This window comes from Mytilus californianus, unplaced genomic scaffold, assembly GCF_021869535.1.
Source record: "Mytilus californianus isolate M0D057914Y unplaced genomic scaffold, xbMytCali1.0.p SCAF_3, whole genome shotgun sequence".
In the NCBI taxonomy this organism is placed as follows: domain Eukaryota; kingdom Metazoa; phylum Mollusca; class Bivalvia; order Mytilida; family Mytilidae; genus Mytilus; species Mytilus californianus.
The window spans coordinates 77,984,183-78,009,482 of NW_026262679.1; the positions used below are offsets into that span (position 1 = coordinate 77,984,183).

The following is a 25,300-nucleotide window of genomic DNA, read 5'->3' on the forward strand; positions in this document are numbered from 1 at the left end:
GACACCTAGACCGATACAAATCGGACCGACTAATAAGTCAACTCAGACCGTCTATGATGAACTTTTGAGAAAAGTTTACATATAAAAGTAAAATCAGAGAATTTTATATATGTCTCCGGTTAAATCAAGGACGTATATTAGAATTACGTACTTGGCTCAGATTTTCAAACTTTATTAGGGACGATATGACTTCTCTTCAGACAAAGTCTTTTTCATCAAATCATTTACAAAGTCAAAACTCTAATTTTATAATTTGTCTGAGTTGGCATTATAGACGGTCCGTCGACCGAGTTGACTTTTTGACGGTCCGGGTTGATTAAATGACGATCCGAGTTGTCTTCATAGACGGTCCGAGTTGTCTCTGGGCCGAGTTGTCTCACACCTTTTTGAACTCTCAATTCCGGTTCCGGTTCTAAGCTAAAGATTGGTGACATGTAACATAAAACATATTTCTATCACAGATTTGCAGTTTTAAATTACTGTAGAGACTCATGATTTACATACCAATTGAAAGAAGTACAAAAATAACAATGACTTGATTGGCATTACTGCCTTGAATGAAAATTACCCGTCATGGTGGAATCTTATGGCAGTGGTCTGCCAAAACACGCAATCTACAACACTTCTTCAAGGTATAAGGAATGCTCTAAGAGCTGGAGATAGAAAAAATGGAGTATACAGAATGATATCGGGTTCTTCTAGTCCCAAAACAATCTGGCACCAAGTCGATTCCATGAGATTGTAGCTGACAAACACCCTTTTGTTTGAAAAAAGGCAGTGTCTGCGCGTAGCCGCATGCTGGTATGAATAGTCAAATTGCCATTCATAGGCTATGCGTACCCACATCCGGTTTTATGATAAAATGCCATCGGATCGGTAATGAAACGTGAAATATATACGGAAATTATCGATAATACATGTAATATGGGGACGAGTGAAAAGTATGAAAAATAATATTTGCAAATTTAAAGAATAAAATTTTACTGATTTTGAAAATTACCCATATGAGATTTAAAAATAATCTTTTAGTAAAATGTGAAACAGAAACTGAAATTGTTAAATATCTTAAAACTAAAGCTTGGTTGTCTATATAAAAATTAAAGAAGCAAGTAATAATGTCAAATTAAACCAATTATAAAAGATTCATGTAACTAATTAAGATTTGGAACAAATTTTACATATCCAATATGATTGTTTTGGCACATATTTCAACCCCGCACATTTCAAATGTTGCCAGTCAAAACCACAATCACAGGCCAAAGAGTCATGATCGTGTAGGTTTTTTTGACAAATGATACATATCCATTCGCATGATTCTCTTCTTCAGTTGATCCGAATTTTAAGTTGCTTCCACGCTTCATCTTTTACTACTTCTACTGTTGCACCTGAAATATAATAAAATATTTCAGGTGTTCATATATAGGTTAAAATGAACAAAATTATGTATGATGAATAAACTAAATGATGTGTTATATATATATAGATATAGGAAGATGTGGTATGAGTGCCATTGAGACAACTCTCCATCCAAGTAACAATTTATAAAAGTAAACCATTATAGGTCATTATAAACCATTATATATGTATAGATAATCTATTTTATTTAGATATATATTTTAAAAGAACCTAAACTGACTTATTTTTAAATCTCATATGGGTATTTTTCAAAATCAGTAAAATTTTATTCTTTAAATTTGCAAATATTATTTTTCATACTCTTCACTCGTTCTACACGAAATCCCGATATTATCGATAATTTCCGTATATATTTCACGTTTCATTCCCGATCCGATGGCATTTTATTATAAAACTGGATGTGGGTACGCGTAGCCAATGAATGGTAATTTGACTATTCGTACCCTCATGCGGGTACGCGAAGACATTGCCTTGAAAAAACTATTGATAATCTATAAATATTTTTATGAAAAATCCACTGCATCAATACTCACAGGTCACCAAAATTTATTAGCTGCATACATGAAAAATTACAAATGTAGGCTTAAGAAACAATTTCAAAAAGATTGTTTGATGTCACATACTTAGACATATCAGCTCAGTCTACCTGTACTCTCAGATCAGCACCGAATTAACCATTGATTAACAATGCTCTAGTGTGTGGCATTGTTCATTAAAATAGTCCTGCAAATTAAGAGTAAAAACTTGGAAGTGTTTTATTTGTTTGATGAAAATATGCAAACCCTTATTCAATCTCTGTATCTTTCAAATTCTAGTAAAGTAAAATAATTCTATTAACATGATTAATATCAAATTATTTAAAGCATGATATTTTCTGTTACAGTTGGATGAAGTATGTGATTATTTTAGCTGTGTCAAAGTTCCTTCGAGCTGCAGGTCTTTTCTTGTCTTATGATTTACTGAAGATCATCCCAGTGGTGCAGTTTCTGTTTATCATCAAAACAGGGTAAGGATAATAACGTCTGATTATAATTAAGTGCACATAACTCAATATACATTGAATTGTATTTTAAAATTGATTATACAATGCATTAGATAATCAATAAAAGAAATTGGACTTAGATATGAAACATTACAAGGAAAAAGATAGTACATGTATCAGAGATTCAGCAACACAACAAAAACATCAAACATAATCTAAAGTCTCTGCATTGTAAAGAAACTATATGATTACTTCTGCCTCCCAGCTCTGTTTCTGACAGACCAGATGGGGATCCAGGATTTTGAAAAAGAAAGGGCTTGGGGCCCCAAGCTAGGCAACATTTGGAGTGGGACATGTAAAAAGTCTATGCATTAACCATATATTTTGCTCCATAAGGGGTTCCGTGCTTTTATTTGGTTTTTGTGCTGTTTGATACGTTCAGCCAACGTTAACATTATCTATTTTTCATACTCATACAATTTAAATAATGTTTGGCAAAGGTAGTATTTCAATTAAATTCTAGAATTTGACAACATATGAATTTACGGTTTGGGTAGGCACATAAACATGTAAATATTGAATTACCATAACTTTTGGAGTAATCTGGACAAAGCAAAATTATCAATTCAATTTTTGATAATAACATTTATAACCTTTCTTCCTGTTATAAATGCAAAATTATTAATTCGGTTTCCAATAATGCCATTTTAACCATTCTTCATATTATAAATGATATTGATGTATTTTGTATATATTTCTTTTCAGGAGTTCACTACCACTACTTATATTACAAAAGCCATTTTCATCAAGTAAAAGATTATCAAAATCCCAGGTATGATTAACTTGAAAGTGCATTTAAATTTAAATTTCAAATACTAGACAAGATTCTTATTTTATGTCTAAGGGAGGATTGGTGGAAATTTTTGACAAAAGTGTGTGGATTCTGTCTCATAAACCCAACTATTAGTGCCAAGCTTTAAGACACATCAATATTTTATCTTTTCATTATTTTACAATCCCTCATTTGAGAATTAACTTTCTTTTCTTTAAAATGTGTATTTCTTACAGTCAATATCAACCAATGACAAGGAAAGATATATCAATAATCTCTTTTGAATCTAAATCGGATTCATGACTGTTTTTGAATAGATTAATACTAGTTCATATTATTTCATTTTTATTTTCAGTGGTTTAGAATAGGAAAACATGCAGTTTTTGGTGCATTTCTGAGTCTATTGTGGCTTTTTGGGTTGACATTATGTGGACCTTTAAGGTAGGAATCTGCATTTACACTACATACAGTTCACAAAAACAATTTAGAATATTTTTACTTTAAAAAAAAAAGGAATAAACATTTTTATTGATTTTGCAATATTAACCACCAATAAAATAACTAGAATATTCCCTTTTTCCTGTGTGAAACTGTGCTGAGAGAAAATTACTGTTTTGGATGTGCACACAGTAAAAATAACCCCCCTTTTCCAAGGGAAACTGTACATAGGCAAAATTACTGTTTGGGAATGTGCACATAAAAAAAAAAAAAACCTTTAAATTTGGTGCACTCCTGCACATCAAAGAAATGCTGGAGAACAAAATGTTTGAAAATTCAAAGCATACAAATGTTGAAGAGCAGATATAACTGCCAGGGACATACATATATCTTTTGTTCAAATCAACAGAATATTCAAATGTGTTTAAAATTAATTTGTAAGATTTGTTGTTAACGTAATAAAATTTTCATGCAATATTTTGTACTATATTTTCAGGACAATACTTTTGTTTGAACATAGTGATCTAGTTATCATCTCTGGTGCCAGTGCTCTATTTACAGCAAATGGAGGGGGCCCAGCAAAGGTAATTACTGGTTATTTTATACGGAAGAGTCTTGATTATTTGATTACTAGTATCATAAATTTCTAATCCCCAGCACACCGTAATATTGTAATTTGGTAAAAAAGTTTAGGAACATATATTCTAATTAAAAAAATTTAAAGTAAAAAAAATTCTAAAGTTGTAGAAACAGATTTTCAATAATTTTTTCTGTTTAGTAATCATTGCACCTTAAGGATTATTCTCTTTGTTACAATAATTTATTAATTGTTAATGAAATTGAAATTCAGCTGTTGAAAAACATGATAAAAATTGCCAGAATCAGAGATCTATATAGTCATGGCTTTCTTTGAATTAACAGAATCCAAGATACATATAAAACTATTGTAAAGTATTACCAAAAACCATTGAGGGGTTGAAAACAAAATATCTTAGGTAAATTAAAGGTAAAGCCACATTACTAAGTTTTATCATCCTAATGATATTGATTTCAACACTCATTTAAGGGGGTACAGAACACATAAGGGAGTTAACTCATCACGGAACATTTTAATCACATTGTATTTGTAGTGAGAAATCAAGCTTCTTAATGATCAAAATTAGCATTTGTTAAACTGCCATAAATCCAATGAAATTATTCCTGTAAATTGTGTGTTTCAAATTTCTTGATATTTTTATATTTTGTCAACAGGTCAAAGGAAATCTTTTGTAAAAAATTTCTGAAAATTAAAACCAGAATTGTTTCTTTTATAACCTTTATTTTTCATATATAACAGTCTAGTGGAGGTGGTTGTCATTTTGACCTTGTTGTTTTAATGCCCCACCTACGATAGTAGAGGGGGCATTATGTTTTTCGGTCTGTGAGTCCGTTCGTTCGTTCGTACGTCTGTCAGTCCCGCTTCAGGTTAAAGTTTTTGGTCAAGGTAGTTTTTGATGAAGTTGAAGTCCAATCAACTTGAAACTTAGTACACATGTTTCCTATGATATGATCATTCTAATTTTAATGCCAAATTAGAGTTTTGACCCCAATTTCACGGTCCACTGGACATAGAAAATGATAGTGCGAGTGGGGCATCAGTGTACTATGGACATATTCTTGTTTATCATTATTTTCTATATTTTACAGTCTAGAGGAGCTGTGTTTTTCCTGATTGCCATTTTGACGCTGTTGTTATTCGATCATGATGAAGAGCACAGTCACCATGATCATGATGGTATCCTTGTTAACACACTATGAGATGTTTAGTTATCTAGGATAAGATACAGGATTTGACCAGAATTTAGAATAAATATTTTCTTAGTTGAAATGTTTGTTTATTCAAACTTTTTTAGAATGTTTATTTGATATTTAGTTAAAATAAAACTAATTTGAAGTAGAAATTTTCTATCAAAGATACATGCTGTTTGTAGGAAACTTAAGTCTTATAAAAGTATGAAAATAGTAATTAATTTATTCATTTCATAGCTTGATGCTTACTGTCTTATACAATGTACTAATTATAAAAAAACAGATCAATTTTGTATATAGCAAGTCAATCTAAAACAAGTGAAGAATCTTTATGTTGGAGAACATTAATGGATTTTTAGATGCTTATGTTCAGGGTGTGAGAGAGGGGTTGCATGCATTAATATACTTAAAAACAACATGCCTTAACAAGTTTTCAGGAAATCACAAACACAGCAATGTATTTACACATGTATTTTATCATATAATAAATTCCATTGGATGGTCAGACCATAAGGTAAGTGCATAACTGTTTTTGAGGATGTTTGCGACTCTGTTTCAATTTGTTTCCATTGAAAATTTTGAGGGAAAGGATTCTCTCTAGACTTCTCATACATTTAAAATCGGTAGCTTAAAAAGGATGAAAAAAATAACAAGGATTTTATAATATTTTCAAATATGGCTTTTTAAACCATATGTTATAAAATTATGAAAAAGAAAGAAGGGGTTAGCAGACGAAATTTTTTAATGGCACCACATGGGTAAAACCAGAGGATTCTGAATATCTGACACAAAGTCAAAAACAAGATAAGCAAACTTCCTCAAATACAATTAGTTTGTAAATGGTCAATTGATATATCTTTTATGCAAAACAAGACTGGTGCCTTGAAAATACAGCAGAGTATCATAAAAGATTAATTGGTAACCTGAACAATAGAAAATCTCAGCAAGATCTCTAAAAGTGATGAAAAAGGAGAAAATTAACTTGCTAATGTCACAATTTAATGAGGATTTGCTCAAAATTAGCTTCAACAAAATCAATATTTATAATTAATGATGAAAACACTAAATTTAGTGGTTTATAAGTTTTTTCTTGTACATGTATAATAATAAAGTCAACAATCACCAGAACATGTTTCTATACAGAAAAAGTCTTTTCCTTGTTTATGTTGCATTGCTGTCTCGTTGACATATAGCTCAGATCTGCTTTTATTCATATGACAAAATAAAATAATGAAAGCAGATGTTCTTACTATTTATTGCACTTGTCAAATTTGTACATATCCGTAATTAGAAGAAATTGTAAATGGGTGTGTTTCCCCGGTTGAAACCATTAAAATTCATACCTTTTTGGTATGTTGTTGTCTATGAGTTTCTTGATCATATGTACCACTTGAATTGATATAGATCTATAAAGCATCTCTGATGTGCTATTTAACATGATTATAAAATGCAGGGAAAAGTTTAAATCTTATATTTTCATATTATTATTTTTGATAGGGTGGAGTCGTCCTACTGTCAATCACCTTATTCCTACAAATTGGATACAACAGTGCCTCAAAGAAATTATCTGTAGATGTTGGTGGTTCTAAACGTCTTCATGCTATGTCTACATTTATACAAGCATTTATTATGTTCCCATGGGCAATGTTCATTGCAATGACCAAAGAGGTAATTAAATAAGAATTTTCTGTTGATCAGATTTGCTGTAAATAAAAGATCAGTTTAGATGTTAGTTAAAAGAAGTTTTTGTATGAAGCAAGACACTAAACACTTCCCATTTATACATACTGTAATAAAAAATATTATCTTTAACATTATGTGAAATCAGTATATAGGTGATACTTGATCTTCTAACGTGCTTTTCCCTAGAAAAATTTGACGTTAAAAGAAAATATCTTCATGCCATAATGTCTTAATGACGTGTATTCCCAGAACGACCAAAGGTCAACCGTGGTAGTTCATTCATAAAATAGAAATTGAAAACTTGTATATTGACCACCCCTATGCATTCATTTTTTAAAATTGTACCATTACTATATGGGACAATAAAATTTAGGTCACAAAAGAAAATTTATGGTCAACAAATACTTCAGGCATGTAGGCCTTAATTAGTTAATACAGTTGAGTGACTTCAACATTATATAAATATAAATTACAGCTGGACTAAAAAATATCTCTGAAATACATGTATTGAAAATCAAAACCATGCATTTGTTGACGTATTCTAACGGCTATTCCATTATATTGGATATGGGGGTAGGAATATACATTAAAGATCACACCCCATCCTACATTATAAAAATAAGAATATGTGGTATGACTGTCCACGAGACAACTCTCCACCAGAGACCAAATGATGTAGAAGACCCTTCTTTATTGAATTTTGCATACATCAAATGGACACTGAATCATAAATGACTTGCGACTCATGAAAAAAATATTCCTACCTTCCCACATCTATGTTAATGGAATAGTCCTTAAAATTGGTCTATTTTTCAAATTTATTAACTTTTATTTTTTCATTGTAGAGTGACATAGATTCTTGGTTATACCTCCTTTTCCCACTATTTCTTGTGATATTATTTGTGCTTGTGATAGACTTCTATATAGAAGCAGTTGTTATTAACCACCTACAGCCACCAAAGACTGCAGTGTATGGGGCATATGCAATATTTCTCTCAGCTTTATTTCTTGCTTTAACTTGGAATCATCCATTAGTTTCTAAAATCACCACCATTAAAGAGATTATTTCAAATGATCATGTTTTGTCTGGGGGAGTTGTATTCAGTTTAGCAGTATTCATGTTAGGTAAGATTTTATTTTTAATGCATTTATTCTTCGTTTCTTTTGTATGAATCATGTGTATTTGTAAAAATGGTATTTATTTTGTTTTTTATTGAAAAAATTGCAAACCAATTAATTACAAAATTCAAAATAGCTTAGTTATCTTTAGCTAAAAACAGTCAAATTTATGATTCCTCCAATCAAAAAAGTCTTCACAAACGAATGCATTAGAATGCATAATTTATTGTTGCTTGTTTAAACTCTAGCAGTATTAAAAGTAGAGGTCAGACTAAATTGAAACAGCCAATTTTACCTGATGTAATTACTGTCTTTGTGGCGGTGGTTTTTTTTTTTGTTAAGGGGAATAGTGAAACAGATTTGAGATAAAAGTATTAACAATAATATGTATTTGTTTGAAATGGGAATTTTAATTGAAATTGTAAAAAACTGTTTTCCTAGAACTGTCTATAGAATGTCTGTTTATTTTTTTTCAGCCACCAATATGCTAGCATGGCCCAGTAAAGGGACAAAAGGTGGAAGTTTTATTGGCTACTCAGCAACTGGATTACCTTTGTATAGTTTTACTGGTGATGCAATATCTAAAACATCACATTCAGTAATCACCATACTTAAAAATGGACTGAAACAAATATATGAAGAATCAGACTCCCGGAGAATATTTTATTTCCTATGTATAAATTTGGTAAGGATAGTCTTAGATAAATGAAAAAGTATAATAGATATAATAGTTTAAAACAGCTTCTTTTATTTCCATTACAAAACAAATTTATATAGAATGGAGAGAATAGAGAATGAATGAAGAGAAATGTGACCTTGGTTGATGATTGATATATGTATTTAGTCCATTCACTGGTATATGATGGAGATGTGATGTCAAAATTCTGCACTGACCATTAATTTATACGAGTGAAAAGATGGGGACTTTAAAAACCATTGAAATAGACATAGACACAACAAACAAAACAAGATTCATAGCAATATTGGTACTATTGTTCATATACTAATTGTACTAAGTGCATTTTATACATTTCTTAAAAGGATGGTACTTAAGAAAAAAAGAACCAATTCTGCTACTTTAGCTTTGAATAGCTAATTGTGTTGTTACATTTGATGTGTTCTGACTTTGGATGTTTAAGTTACTTTACAATTTTTAAAATATTACAATGTTTTTTACAACTATTTATCATATACCTGTTTTACTGATATAAATTACAGTGGTTTGACATGACAGCATTTCAGATTTCAAACCTTATTCACGCTGCTGTATTGTAAGTCTGTACACCTTCATAATTTGTGTAATAACATTATACAAATGTATGTCAATGCAGTGTGCTGATTTGGAATGGATTGACATTTACAAAACTTGAATGTATATGTTTCAAAACAAAAAATGAGCAGCGTCGGATAGAAATCGACCTTATGCAAGTGCACATATACATGTACATGTACAAGACTTTGCTTGATTTTGGAACCTTCAAATACGAAATAAAAGATAAATTTTGGTCTGTTTTGTTTGGTTTTTATATCAACTCAATTTTTAAACAGTTACAGACTTTGCATTGAGATTTTTTCAACCGGAAATAAGTTAACAGGTGCATTAATATTGATTTGCATAAGGTCGATTTCTATCCGACACAGCGCAAATCATGAATTGAATTTTCTAAGTATATAATTTCATATTGTGCATTTAATCCCATCTAAATTTTAACATGTTTTTTTTTTCTCAATATTTTACCACCATTTGATTTTTAGATTCAACAAATGAATATATGTTTTTGAAGGTAGCAGTGAAAAGTCTATTTATATTATATTAGTTGCTTGTCACAAAATTTATCCGAATCGCGTACAAAAGTGTTTCCTAATATTATAAAGATTTTAATTATGTTAACATGTTATATATTACCATGATTACAGTGTTTTACTTTTGTTGAACTTGTATATGGTGTGTGGACCGATAGTTTAGGCCTGATATGGTGGTATTATATTAACATGTTATATTTTACAGTGTTTAACATTTGTTGAACTTGTATATGGTGTGTGGACCGATAGTTTAGGCCTGATATGGTGGTATTATATTAACATGTTATATTTTACAGTGTTTTACATTTGTTGAACTTGTATATGGTGTTTGGACCAATAGTTTAGGCCTGATATGGTAGTATTATATTAACATGTTATATTTTACAGTGTTTAACATTTGTTGAACTTGTATATGGTGTTTGGACCAATAGTTTAGGCCTGATATGGTGGTATTATATTAACATGTTATATTTTACAGTGTTTTACATTTGTTGAACTTGTATATGGTGTTTGGACCAATACTTTAGGCCTGATATGGTGGTATTATATTAACATGTTATATTTTACAGTGTTTTACATTTGTTGAACTTGTATATGGTGTGTGGACCAATAGTTTAGGCCTGATATCAGATGGCTTCCATATGTTATTCGATTGTTCAGCATTAGTTATGGGGTTATATGCAGCCATCATGAGTAGATGGAAAGCCACGAGAATATTTTCTTATGGGTAGGCTGTTTATAAGAAATGTTAATGATATAAGGTCTGTTCTATAAAAAACATGTATGAGACCCAGGGAAGGCACTTCAAAATCTCATCTATGGGTGAGTGATATTTTTTGTACACTACAGTGAAAGTGTAAGAGAAGTTTAAAAAAAACCTCAATAGGTGGTTACTCCATTTTCCCTGGGTACCATATATGTTGTTTTAATGGAACAGCCCTAACTGCTCATTTTACTTTTTTGCATTAAAGGAAATTGTAGGCAACACATTAGAAATATACTTGGTTTATTAATTACTGAAGTGCCATCTAGGATGATGAATTTAATTTCCAATGTTACATCAATTGTTCATCTGAAAACCAATTTAAAATGAAAATATTTATTATTTTTATTATTCCCCCTTGTCCGTGTGTACATATGTCTGTACATATATCCAGATATTGTTTTCCGTTCTCTAACTTTAGTTTCCTCAACCAAATGTTATGAAACTTATACACAATGCTTATTACCACCAACCACAGATCAAGTTTGAATTTAGGTGGCGTCAATTTCACTGTTCTTGAGTTAAGTCCCTTTATAAATAGAAAAATTGCCATATATTAACATGGACACATTTTTTTTTTATTTACATCCAAATTAGCGATGTTTTTTTTTTCTGAAAAAAGCTATCTTAATAAATTATCTCCTAGGAAATTTGAACACAAGTAAAAGTGATAAGTGATTATTGGCCTGTATCACCTGTGGTCATTAAAGCAGTAACTTGGATGGCCCCATGGATTATAATGCAATACTCAGTGAGTTTTTTTTCCCCCAAAAAAACATGGCAATCAGGATTGAGGTACTTACTATGTCCAATCATTGCAATTTCTTACAATGGGTGTTGAATGGAATTGGCTGGCAAGTAGGACTGTTTCTTGGTCATTGCATCTATTATAGCTAGCTTTGACACTGCAAAAATAGCAGAATAATAGTTCATTTCATTTTTGATTGTTTAAACTGTTGTTATTTGTAGCTATGACAGAGTAGAAGTTTTATCAGGCTTTATTAATGGTCTGTTCTTGGTTGTGATTGGTATATTTGTCTTCACAGAAGGACTAGCTAGATTATTTCACCCACCAGAGATACACACAGAAAGATTGTTTGTGAGTTATTTGTCATTATTAAAAGTAAAACCTTTCTTGAAAGAAAAATTTATAAAAAAAAAAAATATGATGTTAAACAATTCACTTTCATATTCTTGATATCATGAATGATGATAAAATAGATTGATTGATTGTTGGTTGCTTAATGTTTTGTGGTCAGACTAAGTTTTTTTTTTTTGCATACCACCTTCCGGTGCCCCTTTTTATGTGGATCTGTGTAATAAAAAGATACAGACAATTTTTAATTTAGTAAAAACACATTTAAGTCTTTATATTGATTTTTTTGTTGAGTCAAATTCTAATCAGTAAAATAAACTGTAAAAGAATTGCTCTCACAGACGTATTAACACTGCTGTGATTAAAAGCAGAACTTTGTAGCAGATTTCAACCAACAAGCAATAAAATACACATGTTTTTTCAATGCACAAGATTAGTACATTTGGTCACAGGCACATGCTATATTAAAGTATAAAGGTAAAAAAAATCAGAGACAAGTGCCTTTGTTTTTGGTAGACACATATCAAAAGAATAATCAATGGCATCTAGAAAAATGAGTGTATTTTCTGAACATTTTGCATGTATAAGTCACTTATATGTTGTTTTTCTTAGGCAATTTGTTCTTATGCTGAGACACTTTCCAGAAAACAATTTAATTCTTTAAATATATTGTTCATGTTGTGGACAAATGGTGGAGTTGACTATCTTTACAACATTTTTTTTTCCAAAACTGTATTTCCAAGAAATTATAACTTGGACCAGAATTAGTAGGATGTTTTTAGGACTGCTTTGCATGTCTTTGAAACTAAATTTTGTCTAATCATGAAATATATTTTTATTCATTTTTTACTGCCATTTAAAAATTTTAATGTCCCCTTTTTAAAAAAATTATATAAGTTTGCTAACTGTAAGATTTGAATACTTTCAGGCTGTGTCTGTAATGGGTCTTTTGGTTAATTTAATTGGTATTGTGGCCTTCAGAGGTGCACATGGGCATAGCCATGGAGGACATGGACATAGTCACGGGGGTGGAGGACATGGTCATTCCCATGGAGGCCACAACACAAACATGGAAGGTAGGTTAAGTCATTTTTTTTAAGTGAAATTGATTGAATATCAAAAATCATTTCTGGGATACACTTCATAAGGAATGTTCAGAACCAAAAGTTGGGAATGCCAATATTGTATATTTTCTGAAATTAACAATGTTCCATGCACAACACATGAACTTTGTCTCAACTATTTGACCTGCAGAAAATGACAAAATTTGTGGGTGGAAATGTGAACTGCAAAAGCAGACTTCCAGGTTAAGTTGAATAGAGTAGAGTTCTCGTATTGAGGATCGATATAAAGTTCAGCTTTCAACCTTTCAGTTAAATGTAAAGTTATGGATGAATATTTATTGTCAAATGTACAATGCCAACAAAGTGAGTTCCAATAATTGAGTCCTTCAGAAGTAATCAGTTGTGAGAGCCTCAGATATGTTTGAATGGCTTTGGTTATCTTTTTGATCTGTAAGTGCAGATTATGTTCTTGTGAGTAGAAAAAAACCAATGGCATTTGCAGTTCATTCTGATTCTAAATAATGTATCTTGCAATACTTGTCTTCTATAGATGTTCCAATAAAATTAAACATCAAACACCTGTGAAAAAGTGTTTCAGTCTTAATTGATTGACACTTTTATAATTTTAATTAATAGCACTTCTTGAAACTTTAGTTCTATAAATAAATATATATTTCTTTCCTTCTTCCTTTATTTTATCTATCTGTTTCATTCTTTCTGTCTCTTGAATAAACATTGCAGGTTCTTCTATATCTAAATGTGGAGCTTACATTAGTAGTGAGTTTAACATGTCTTTATTCCCTGCTCATTAAACCCCTTGGGTCAATCTCACTAATCCAATCACTAGTAAATGATACATTTTGAACTGAAACAATTGATCTGTTTGATTTGAAGTGACCTAAAATAATTTTGAAAAAGATATTACAATTAAAACTGTCTAAAAACCCAGACTGAAGACTTTGTCAGTTTAGTCAGGTGTTCAGTTTACCCAGGTTGAATGAACACATGTCCTGATACAAGAGCAGTTTGGATTGATTTCCTGTTAATATAGAGTTCTTTTAAGCAGGTTTCCCATTGATACAGGGTTTTGTGTTGCTAAGTTTCCTGTTAATTCATGGTTGTGTTTAGACAGGTTTCTGGTTGATATAGGGTTTTGTGTAGACAGGTTTCCTGTTGATTCAGGGTTCTGTTTAGACAGGTTTCTGGTTAATACAGGGTATTGTGTAGACAGGTTTCCTGTTGATTCAGGGTTCTGTTTAGACAGGTTTCTGGTTAATGTTGTGTTTTGTTAAGACAGGTTTCCCATTGATACAGGGTTTCGTTTGACATGTTTCTGGTTAATACTGGATTTAAAAAAAGACAGGTTTCCTGTTAACACAGGGTTTCGTTTAGACAGGTTTCCTATTTATATAGGATTTTGTTTAAACAGGTTTCCTATTAATACAGGGTTTTGTCTAGACAGGTTTCCATTGATTCAGGGTTTTGTTTAGACAGGTTTCCCATTGATACAGAGTTCTGTGTAGACAGGTTTCCCATTGATACAGGTTTTCGTTAGACATGTTTCTGATAACTACAGGGTTTTATTTAGACAGGTTTCCTGTCAATACAGGGTTTCATTTAGACAGGTTTCCCATTGAAACAGGGTTCTGTTCAGACTGGTTTCTGGTTAATACAGAGCTTTGTTTAGACAGGTTTACTGTTGATTCAGAGTTGTGTTAAAGCAGGTTTCCCATTGATACAGGGTTCTGATTAGACAGGTTTTTATACGACCGCAAAAAAATTTTTGTGGTCGTATATTGGTACGACGTTGGCGTCGTTGTTGTCGTCGTCGTTGTCGTCCGAAGACACATTAGTTTTCGCACTCTAACTTTAGTTTAAGTGAATGGATCTCTATGAAATTTTACCATAAGGTTCAATACCACAAAAGGAAGGTGGGGATTGATTTTGGGGGTTATGGTACCAACAGTTAAGGAATTAGGGGCCAAAAATAAGCATTTTTGTAACTTCCAGACATAACTTGTGTGTAAGTGTATGGATCTCTCTGACATTGTACCACAAGGTTCCATATCGCAAAGGGAATGCTGGGATTGATTTTGGGGGTAATTGCCTCCAAATTTTAGGAATTAGGTGCCAAAAAGGGGCAAAAAACAAGCATTTTTCTAGTTTCATGACAGTAACTTGTGTGTAAGTGTATGGATCTCTCTGAGATTGTATCACAAGGTTCCATATCACAAAGGGAACGCTGGGATTGATTTTGGGGGTAATTGCCTCCAAATTTTAGGAATTAGGGGCCAAAAAGGGGCAAAAAACAAGCATTTTTCTAGTTTCATGACAATAACTTGTGTGTAAGTGTATGGATCTTTATGAAATTGTACTACAAGGTTCCATATCACAAAGGGAAAGCTAGAATTGAGTTTGGGGTTAATTGCCCAAAAAGTTTAGGAATAAGGGGCCAAAAAGGGACCAAAAATAAGCATTTTTCTAGTTTCCAGACAATAACTTGTGTTCAAGTGTATGGATCTCTCTGAAATTGTACTGCAAGGTACCATACCACAAAGGGAAGGCTGGGATTGATTTTGGGGGTAATTCCCTCAAAATTTTAGGGATTAGGGGCCATAAAAGGGCCACAAAACAAGCATTTTTCTAGTTTCAGGACAATAACTTGTGTGTAAGTGTATGGATCTTTATGAAATTGTACTGCAAGGTTCCATATCACAAAGGGAAAGCTGGGTTTGAGTTTAGGGGTAATTGCCTTAATAGTTTAGGAATTTGGGGCCAAAAAGGGGCCAAAAAACAAGCATTTTTCTAGTTTCCAGACAATAACTTGTGTTCAAGTGTATGGATCTCTCTGAAATTGTACTGCAAGGTACAATACCACAAAGGGAAGGCTGAGATTGAGTTTGGGGGTGATGAATCATAAGGGGGTTCATAAAATTTGGGGGGATTATTTTTTTCCTTTTTTTTCTTTAAAATTTTCCATTTTAAATTGGTTGTTTCTGATTTATATATAAAAGCAAATAATAATGATATGGTTTGAATAGGTAAATTAAAAATTTTTAAGTTCTTAGACCACTTTCATTCTGTGTCAAATATTTAATTACAATCCAAATTCAGTGCTGTATCAAGCTTGAATGTTGTGTCCATACTTGCCCCAACTGTTCAGGGTTTCGACCTCTGTGGTCGTATCAAGCTGCGCCCCAGCGGAGCATTTTATTATTTAATACAGGTATTTGTTTAGACGGGTTTCCCATTTAAACACGGTTCTGATAACATAATTTAGTGACCTTGACCCGTTACCCAAAGTATTAACCTGCAAATAAAAAAATTCTGCAAATCTACTATGCACTTGAGATGTATGAATCCATGGCTTAAATTTGGCAACAGCTTTGATATGAATATAAAACTAACACATCTTTTAATGCTATATCATGCTTTTTGGTTGAGAGCCATTATACAACTTCTTGTTTGTTTTTAAATTTGTAATGGTGTTTGTTATGGTCATGACTTTATTGACATTTTGATGCAATTATTTTGTTCTTCATATGTTTTAATTGATATAGTTATGTACAGTTAAATTATACAATACAGAATGGATTTACGCACAAATTTTACTGATTCCATAAAGCTTAGTAATATACTGTGAATTCATTATTATTTGTTGGATACCAATTTTCGTGGAGTTCGTAGTTATTGTTGAACCACGAAATTAAATGTTCAACAATTAACAAATTTTCTATAGGCTTGTATGCAGACTTCAGCAAAACCACGAAATTAAATATCCACGAACATGCAAGTTTTCCTTAATCCACGAAAATTGGTACCCACGAAAATAAATGAATCCACAGTATAGTATTTAGTCTTTTTTTTTCCTCACCATTGTGGAGAAGATAAAGTTAAGTCAGTTTCTTATTATGTTTTCTAGTCAGAACTGAGCTAACTTTTCTTCTTCCAATCTTCATGAAACTTTGCAATGACTAGGCCATAAACCCTAGTAATTTTTATAGTCAGAGGACAAAGTCAAGGATACAAATCATTGTAACACTTGACATTATACTAAGTCAAAGGTCAAGATATCTAAACCATCAAATCACATGTTACCATTTATATCTTCAATTTTTCTCCATTTATGATGCAGCTGCACCAGAAAACTACAGACAGATTTTAAATACCAGGTAGCTCCTATAAAAAGAGATCAAAAAGAGACAAGATTCCAACCTTACATTTCATCTTAAGATCAAAAATGGAAGAGAATTTGTTATTAAAACACATTTATTAATAATTTTATGTGTTATAAGAGAGGGAGTGGATAAGTGGAATTTGCAAAACATGTCTTGGTTTCATTCTGCACCTAGTCAAGTGGTGGCTCCAACATGGTCAAATCAGACATGCAACTTTTGGGGGTTTAGCAGTTGGCCTTGCGAACTGAGGTCTCATTTAAAACAATCTGTGACCTTTAACACAGGTTTATTGTTAAACATAAATACGTAAAAATTTGCTTTAAGTGGTGACCGGAGGCAGTTTTCAAAGGGGAGCTGGAGCCCCAAAGAGCTACCGTTCATTTCCCTGTTTATCCCTTCCTTTTTCATATAATTTTTTGGTGACAATTTCCATTTTATAATTCAGCACTGATGCAAGTTTAATTTCATGCTCTTATGAAAACTTATGGATATCTAAAATTCCAAAGATGTTTAGCTGTTCATCTTTTTTTCATTTATATGGAATGGAATACATGTAAAATAATTTTATAACATTTAATTAATCTAAAGATGAAGAAAAAGTAATATATACAGAATTTATTTTTAGGAATCAAAAGAAATATTTGGTGAATGTACATATTACTCATGTGACAACAATATATTAAATTTCATACAACTATAGCCATGGTTTTATTGATCTGGTAAAATTGTATTGACTAAGGACGCATTGAAAGGTCACTTTTAAGCATTTCATAAATATACTTTGATTTTGGTTGATTTTATAATGTCTTTCTGAATGCAAATGCAAGAAACTACTACTGGGTACATAATTTACTGTAAATTCAGAAATTATTGCGATGTATTTATTATTGCGAAAAATGCGACAGGGTTATAATCGCAATAATTTAAACTCGCATTTTGAAATTTTTTATATGAATTAAACAGAATTTTTCTCAATATCTCAAAAATTAAAATCGCATTTTAGTCTGAAATGACAAAAATCACAATAATAAATGCACGCAATAATTTCTGAATTTACAGTACCACAGTATTTAACTGCTTATTCAACACCTCTTTAGTTTGACATAAACCTGGTTATTGCATCTTATCCATCTGGTCCATATCCCCCATATAAAACATAAAAAAACAAGAAAAATTTAGAATAGCCTTACAGTTGACTATTAATTATTTATTCAAATGATATTGTGATACTTCATAATATATGTTAAAAGATGCTCTTAACACTTCTCCTACATAAAAAATGTTGAAATTTTCCTTCAGATTCTGTAATTCATTTGTGTATTAAATTTCAGGTGTATTTCTACATATTTTGGCTGATACACTAGGCAGTGTGGGAGTGATCATATCTACTGTACTGATAGAAAATTTTGGCTGGAATATAGCTGATCCCATATGTTCATTATTTATTGCTACAATGATATTGCTGAGTGTTCTTCCGCTGCTAAAAGAAACATCTATGATTTTATTGCTCCGTTCTCCGAGCGATGAAGATTCAGATATCAACAGAGTCTTACAGAAGGTTTGAATCGTTAAACATTACAAATTTTAAAATCTAGATGATTTAGTACTGAATCAGTTATGTGCCACTCTTTACCTCAGAACAAAACCATACTGAAATTAAAGAAGAATGTTTCTGAGAACACAAATGCCCCCGCTCAAGCTTCAAACAAGCAAAAATGGGACGGACTGACGGACAGAAGAACAAAAGGACGGACGGTCATGGGTAACAAACACTTGATGTCCCCATCACCTACGACGGGTACATAAAAAACCTGATAATATGAAAATAAGAAGATGTGGTATGATTGCCAATGAGACAACTCTCCACCAGAGACCAAATGATATAGAAGTTAACAACGATAGGTCACCATACTGCCTTCAACAATTAGCAAAACCCATACCTAATAGTAGGCTATAAAAGGCCCCGAAATGAAAAAAATGTAAAACAATTCAAACAAGAAAACTAACGGCCTGATTATGTACAAATTATAAATAAGTATAGTATAAAAATTAAGTTTACAAAGAGGGCAATGCTATTTAAGACAAACTGCCAACATTATCTCCAAAGTAAAACTATGGTCACAAATCATTACATGCAAAAAAACAGGCACTTCAACAAAAACTTTTGTGTTAACTCTAATACATGTTATTACCCATATATTTTTATACGCCCGTTTACGGGACGAATTATGGTATACCTCTGTCCGTCCGTCCGTCTGTCCATCTGTCTGTCCGTCCGTCGTCAACATGTCAGACATTAACTCAAAAATGCTTTAACCAATTTGCATAAAACTTTGGTGAATTGTTTATATCTATTGACGTGAGCTCCCTCTCATTTTTTATAAAATTTAGATTTTACGTTTCCGAGTTATGGGGTTTTATTCATTAAAAAAAGGGGGATTTTCCAGTTTTCGGACAAAAAGTCAAGAATGCTTTCACCAACTTGCAAGAAATTGTGGTGAATTGTTTATATCTATTGACATGAGCTCCCTTTTGATTTTTATAAATTTTAGATTTTACGTTTCCAAGTTACAGGGTTTAATTCATAAAAAAAGGGAGGATTTTCCAGTTTTCGGACAAAAACTCTAAAATGCTTTCAGCAATTCTTATGAAACTTTGGTGAATTGTTTGTATGTATTGATGTAAGCTCCCTTTAGAATTTTATAAATTTTACATTTCTGAGTTATGGGGTTTTATTCATTAAAAAAAGGGGTGATTTTCCAGTTTTCGAACAATAACTCAAAAATGCTGTCACCAATTCTCATGAAACTTTGGTGAATTGTTTATATCTATTGTTGTAAGCTCCCTTTTTATTTTCATAAATTTCTAATATGACATTGAGAATTAATTGAACTTTATTTGTTTATAGTCTGACAACAGGTTTACTAAGTATTGCACAACAGCAAGAAATCTTTAATTGCATATTCAATTCATATAACCAATTTCAAGATCTTTGACTACATTTATTCAGAAACCTATAATATGTCAAATATTTAATTACAATCCAAATTCAGACCTGAATCAAGCTTGAATATTGTGTCCATTTTTGCCCCAACTGTTCAGGGTTGGACCTCTGCGGGCGTATCTAGCTGCGCTCAGCGAAGCAGTTTATTTTAATGTTGCTTTTATAAAGTAGTTTTGTATTTAAAACTAGCTGCCATTCACAGGATACACCATGAAAAAAATAAGGATTTATAAAAGCATTTGACACAAAACACAGTTGCCATGTATCAATTGGTCATTATTATAAATGAGTAACAGTAAATAAATATCTTTCTTGATTTTCAAACTTGAAGGCAAAATATTTTATCAGAACTGTTGTATCACCATTCACACAGGACGTATATTTTAATGATTTTAGGTGCTTAATATAGAAGGCATACTGGCTTACAGAGAACCACATTTCTGGCAGCACACAGCTGATAAAATTTATGGCACAGTACATATACATGTTGTACCAGATGCTAGTGAACAAAAAATAATTGCATATGTAAGTAGTAATTAGACCTTATACATTCTGCATGATTCTTAGGTGGAGTGGTTCTTAAATCTTATACAAATGTGGAGAAAATGTAGATAAGGCAGCAATCTAACATTAATTTAAACCAAAATGATGTTTTGAGGTGAACATAGGTCCATCAATGATAGCCAAGAGTCCACACTCTATATGCCAAGGCTTAAATTGCCTTGAGTATAGACAAAATGTGAATAGATTAAGGCCACACTATAGAGATCTGCCATCAATGCCATATTTTTTCATGGTCCTAAAACACAATAAGAAATAACAATTTCCAAGTAATATGATTGATTGATTCTTGGTTCTTAACGCCACTTTCCGCACTATTGGCTAACTCCTGGAGGTCAGTTTTTATTGGAGGCTGAAGCAGGTGTCCCTGGAGAAAACCATGACCTTCGGCAGGAAAACCGGCAATACTCATACATATTTTGAAATAGAAAAATCAGTCATGTATTTTAGGCATAAGACTAATATTACCAACAATGGAATAATATAAAATTGAGAATGGAAATGGAGAATATGTCAAAGAGACAACAACCCGACCAAAGAGCAGACAACAGCCAAAGGCCACCAATGGGTCTTCAATGCAGCGAGAAAATCCCGCACCCGGAGGTGGTCCTCAGCTGGCCCCTAAATAACATTGTGTGCTAGTTCAGTGAAAATGGACGTCACACTAAACTCCAAAACAAATAAATGAACTAAAATTAAAAAAACATGCAAGACTAACAAAGGCCAGAGGCTCCTGACTTGGGACAGGCACAAAAATGCGGCGGGGTTAAACATGTTTTGTGAGACCTCAACCCTCCCCATACTTCTAGTCAATGTAGAAAAAAGAAACACAAATCAATACGCACAGTAAAACTCAGTTTAAAAGAAGTCCGAGTCCGATGTCAGAATAGGTAACAAAAGAAACAAAGCAAAATGACAATGATACATAAATGAACAAAGGACTACTAGCAGTTACTGACATGCCAGCTCCAAACCTCAATTAAATTGATTGAAAGATTATTTCTTCATCATATGAAATATGTTTGCTTGAATATTTCAAAATATACTTTTTTGGATAATGATTTTGCATATTGACTTACAGCGACTTTTTTGTTAATTTTATATGGATTTGGCATTTTCATTACTGTTGTGTATTTACATATATATAAATAAAGGACACACATATTCTTTGTTCATTACTGTTATGTATTTACATATATATAAATAAAGGACACACATATGATTCCTATTTTTCAGGTAACAAATTTATTCAAAGAGATTAACATTAACACTGTAACAGTACAGGTGGAGAAAGAAACATATTACTTCCACTTATCAGGACTTGGTGCTAATTGTGACAGTTATAATGACTTTGGAAACTCAAAATTCTTTCAAAATGGTCAACCTGTAAAAGATATATAAAATTTCAATTACAATGGTACAGGGATTGAATTTAAGCCTCAAATATAAGATTGGTCGTAAGTCTCCTGTGGAATCATAAAAAACAATATTAGTAAATTCATAATGAAGAATATTTCCAATGCAGGGATGATAGCAGGGATGTTATAATGTGGACTGTTGAGTTTTAAAAGATATATTGTATTTTTAAAATATGACCATGTTGGGATTGATAAAAAAATAATGGTATTTAAAAGTGAATTCCATTAAAAAAAGTAATAGTGATATGAATAAAAGAAGACTTGAGACATACATCAATGATATAGAAACCCAACAACACAATTAAAACAAGAAAACACATTGTGGTCCACCCCATATGTCAAGCTCTTAATCACCAGCTGATCTGTGAGTTTGATTTTGCATACACATGATGTTTGACGAACACTTGAAAATTGAGTTTAGGCTCCGTTTTGAAGGCCGTACCTTGACATATAATTGTAAACTTTTTATACATTGTGACTTGGATGGAGAGTAGTCTCATTGGATCTTCTTATTTATATATGTATTTTTCTCCTCCCATGTTAATGCTTTCTTAATTTGTTGGCTTTTAATAAAACTGAAAATGACGTAATTATTTGTATTTAAACCAAATATCAGTGTTATATTATTCTGTGTTAACTGTAACCAAAGTAAGGGGACACTGTTACTTAGAATTGCCTGTAAATGTACAATTTTGCCTGAATTGTGCAAAATATTTTCACACTTTTGATGTATAATCTGTTTAAGTTCTATAAATCTTCAAAATTAAATCATTAAAAACATAATGAGCAACCATTTACTAATTAACAAATGAACCCAGATAAATATGGTCAGACTTTGTATAGCAATTAGATTAACCAATACATATGAAATAAGGTTTTTGTCTGGCCTCAACAAAGAAAAAAACGCAGGACTTAGGCATGCTGTTTTTGACAGCGGCGTCAATAATGTATGAATTTGTGATTAGGTCAGTTTAAGGGGAACCACATGTGGTAAGTCAATGATATCTGGTATCAGTTGTATTAGCATTGGCACATCTAATTTCAATGGAGGTTATTTGGCCCTGCACCCTCAGTTATGGAAAATTCTAATGCAATTATTTTGTATCAATGGTTCTGATTGGATGACAGTAAGCGTAAAATTCTCTATCTCCTTGTCTGTAACTAAGGAAGCCGACATTTTGAATTGCGGAATGTATTGACATGTAATTTCTACAATAATAAGCAAAAAAATCACATGTTGCACCTAGAAATCTTCTTTTTATCAAATTTTATTACATTCTGAAGCGGTCAAGAAGCCAGAAAACGCCTGGTGTTTACGTTTGACGTCGGAAGCATACCTATGACGTCACCTAGTTTAGGGGCCAAAGAAGATAACATCTTTTCGTGGAATTTTCTTTAATGAAAATTTTACACTGAAATAATGATTGAAATTGAATTATGTACTTGTTTTGCATTAGAATAGAGATAACCATATTATATTTGAAGCTTTGTGGACATCCATTGGTAGTTTTACTGTCGCAAATACCTGTTTACCTGTCTCCGCTACTCGTCGCCAGGTAAACTAAATTTGGGACAGTAAAACTACCGATGGACGTCCGCAAAGCTTCAAATACAATACAGTTATCTCTTAAATGACTTTGAATGATGTGCATAGTTAAGTTTACAGTTAAAGTATTGCCATTTAAATTTCAACATTTGCATTATACTATCAAAATTACATAAAGGCAAGACATATCTCTGTGTCAACAGTTTACTAATAACTTTTTTGGAAGATTTGTAGAACTCAGACATCAAAAAGACTATCTTATAAAAGGTTGTAGCAAGAATATTTGTGAATTTGAAAAAGTGAAAGAAAAAACCCTTTATTGCAGTAGCAAGGTAGTAGAATGAAATATTCCATTTTCTAATTTGGATAATATGCACCAGAATTCATGGAATAGTCCTGTAAATATTAAATTATTGGGAAAGCGGATTAATATTAAAGTAGCTTTGGATTTCAGTGTCAATACTCACAATTTTTTTTTGCCCTTGAACAAAGTAGTACTATAATAATTTAAAGAGTTGTTATTAAATTCATTATTTCAAAAACAAAATGTCAATACCATTTTGTTTTCAAGGAATAATTGTGATTTTTTTATGTATTAATTATTTGTTTAACTTTTTCAAGCTAGTGAGAATATGATAATGGCAAAGAGTTGTACTCTGGTGTTGGAATAAAACAATTGCTTTTATATCGTTTCTATTTATTAAAGTGCCAATTAGGAATAATTTGAATAATTTATGTGCAAGTACTACTGTAAATTCAGAAATTATTGTGAGGTTTTTATAAATGTAAATAATGCAACTTGGTAAGTTACAATAATAAGAACTCACATTCTGATATCTGATACATGTATCTTTATGCAGATTTACCTAAAATTGCATTAATTAATTTCCAATTTTTGTCAATTCTTGAAAATCACAATAATAAATGCTTGCAATAATTTCTGAATTTACAGTATACTACTTTAAATGTTCAGTAGACAGAAGTTATAGGTAGTAAAATATTAGGTTCAAAAGTTTACATTATATTTTTGTAACTGTTGTTAGATATTTGAATCATATTTTATGATTATTGGGGACCAATATTGGGAACTTATTCAAATCTATTTTGAAAACAATATCTGAAACTGGTTGGAATTACATGTTTGTTACAAAAATGCCATTGGCGATAAAATATTTACCTGTCATTAATTTACATTTATATAAGTGTATATTAGTATCTTTTAAAATATGCTTTAAAACAATGTAGATCTGATTTTATTATAATTTATTTTGTCAGGAATAATGTTATTTTTAAACTGAACATACCAAATCAAAATAAATATTTTTTGCATATACAGCTTTCATTCTATCTAAGAAACTTACGAGCCTCTAGCCTATTTTAGTCTTGTTAAATTTTTTAAATTTTGATTCATTTTCATGTTTCGAAGTTTAGTGTGGCATCTATTTTGGTGAACTAGTATACACAATTGTGTAGGGGCCAACTGAAGCCCACCTCTTAGTGCAGGATTTTCTGGCTGCATTGAAGACCCATTGATTGCCTTGGGCTGTTTTCTGCTCTTTTTTCGGGTTGTTGACTCTTTGACACATTCTCTGTTTCCATTCTCTCTTCA

At 31.6% G+C, this 25,300-nt stretch overlaps 1 protein-coding gene across 1 annotated transcript; it reads left to right on the forward strand.

The window, feature by feature from the left end:
• Positions 1-394: 394 nt before the first annotated feature.
• LOC127735113 (zinc transporter 5-like) lies at positions 395-25,026 on the forward strand. The gene is made up of 16 exons (XM_052245201.1): positions 395-632; positions 2,300-2,422; positions 3,164-3,230; positions 3,586-3,671; positions 4,165-4,252; positions 5,355-5,442; positions 5,894-5,970; positions 6,954-7,124; positions 7,985-8,264; positions 8,735-8,943; positions 10,631-10,788; positions 11,794-11,923; positions 12,849-12,996; positions 18,494-18,720; positions 20,563-20,691; positions 21,964-25,026. The coding sequence occupies exons 1-16, from the start codon at positions 574-576 to the stop codon at positions 22,126-22,128; spliced, it is 2,205 nt and encodes a 734-aa protein (XP_052101161.1). The 5' UTR covers positions 395-573; the 3' UTR covers positions 22,129-25,026.
• Positions 25,027-25,300: the final 274 nt, after the last annotated feature.

Coding starts and splice junctions, on each gene's coding strand:
- LOC127735113 (XM_052245201.1), top strand. CDS start 574: ATGGTGGAATCTTATGGCAGTGGTCTGCCAAAACACGCAATCTACAAC. Junction 11,924..12,848: donor TACACACAGAAAGATTGTTT/GTGAGTTATTTG, acceptor GAATACTTTCAG/GCTGTGTCTGTAATGGGTCT. Junction 12,997..18,493: donor CCACAACACAAACATGGAAG/GTAGGTTAAGTC, acceptor ATTAAATTTCAG/GTGTATTTCTACATATTTTG.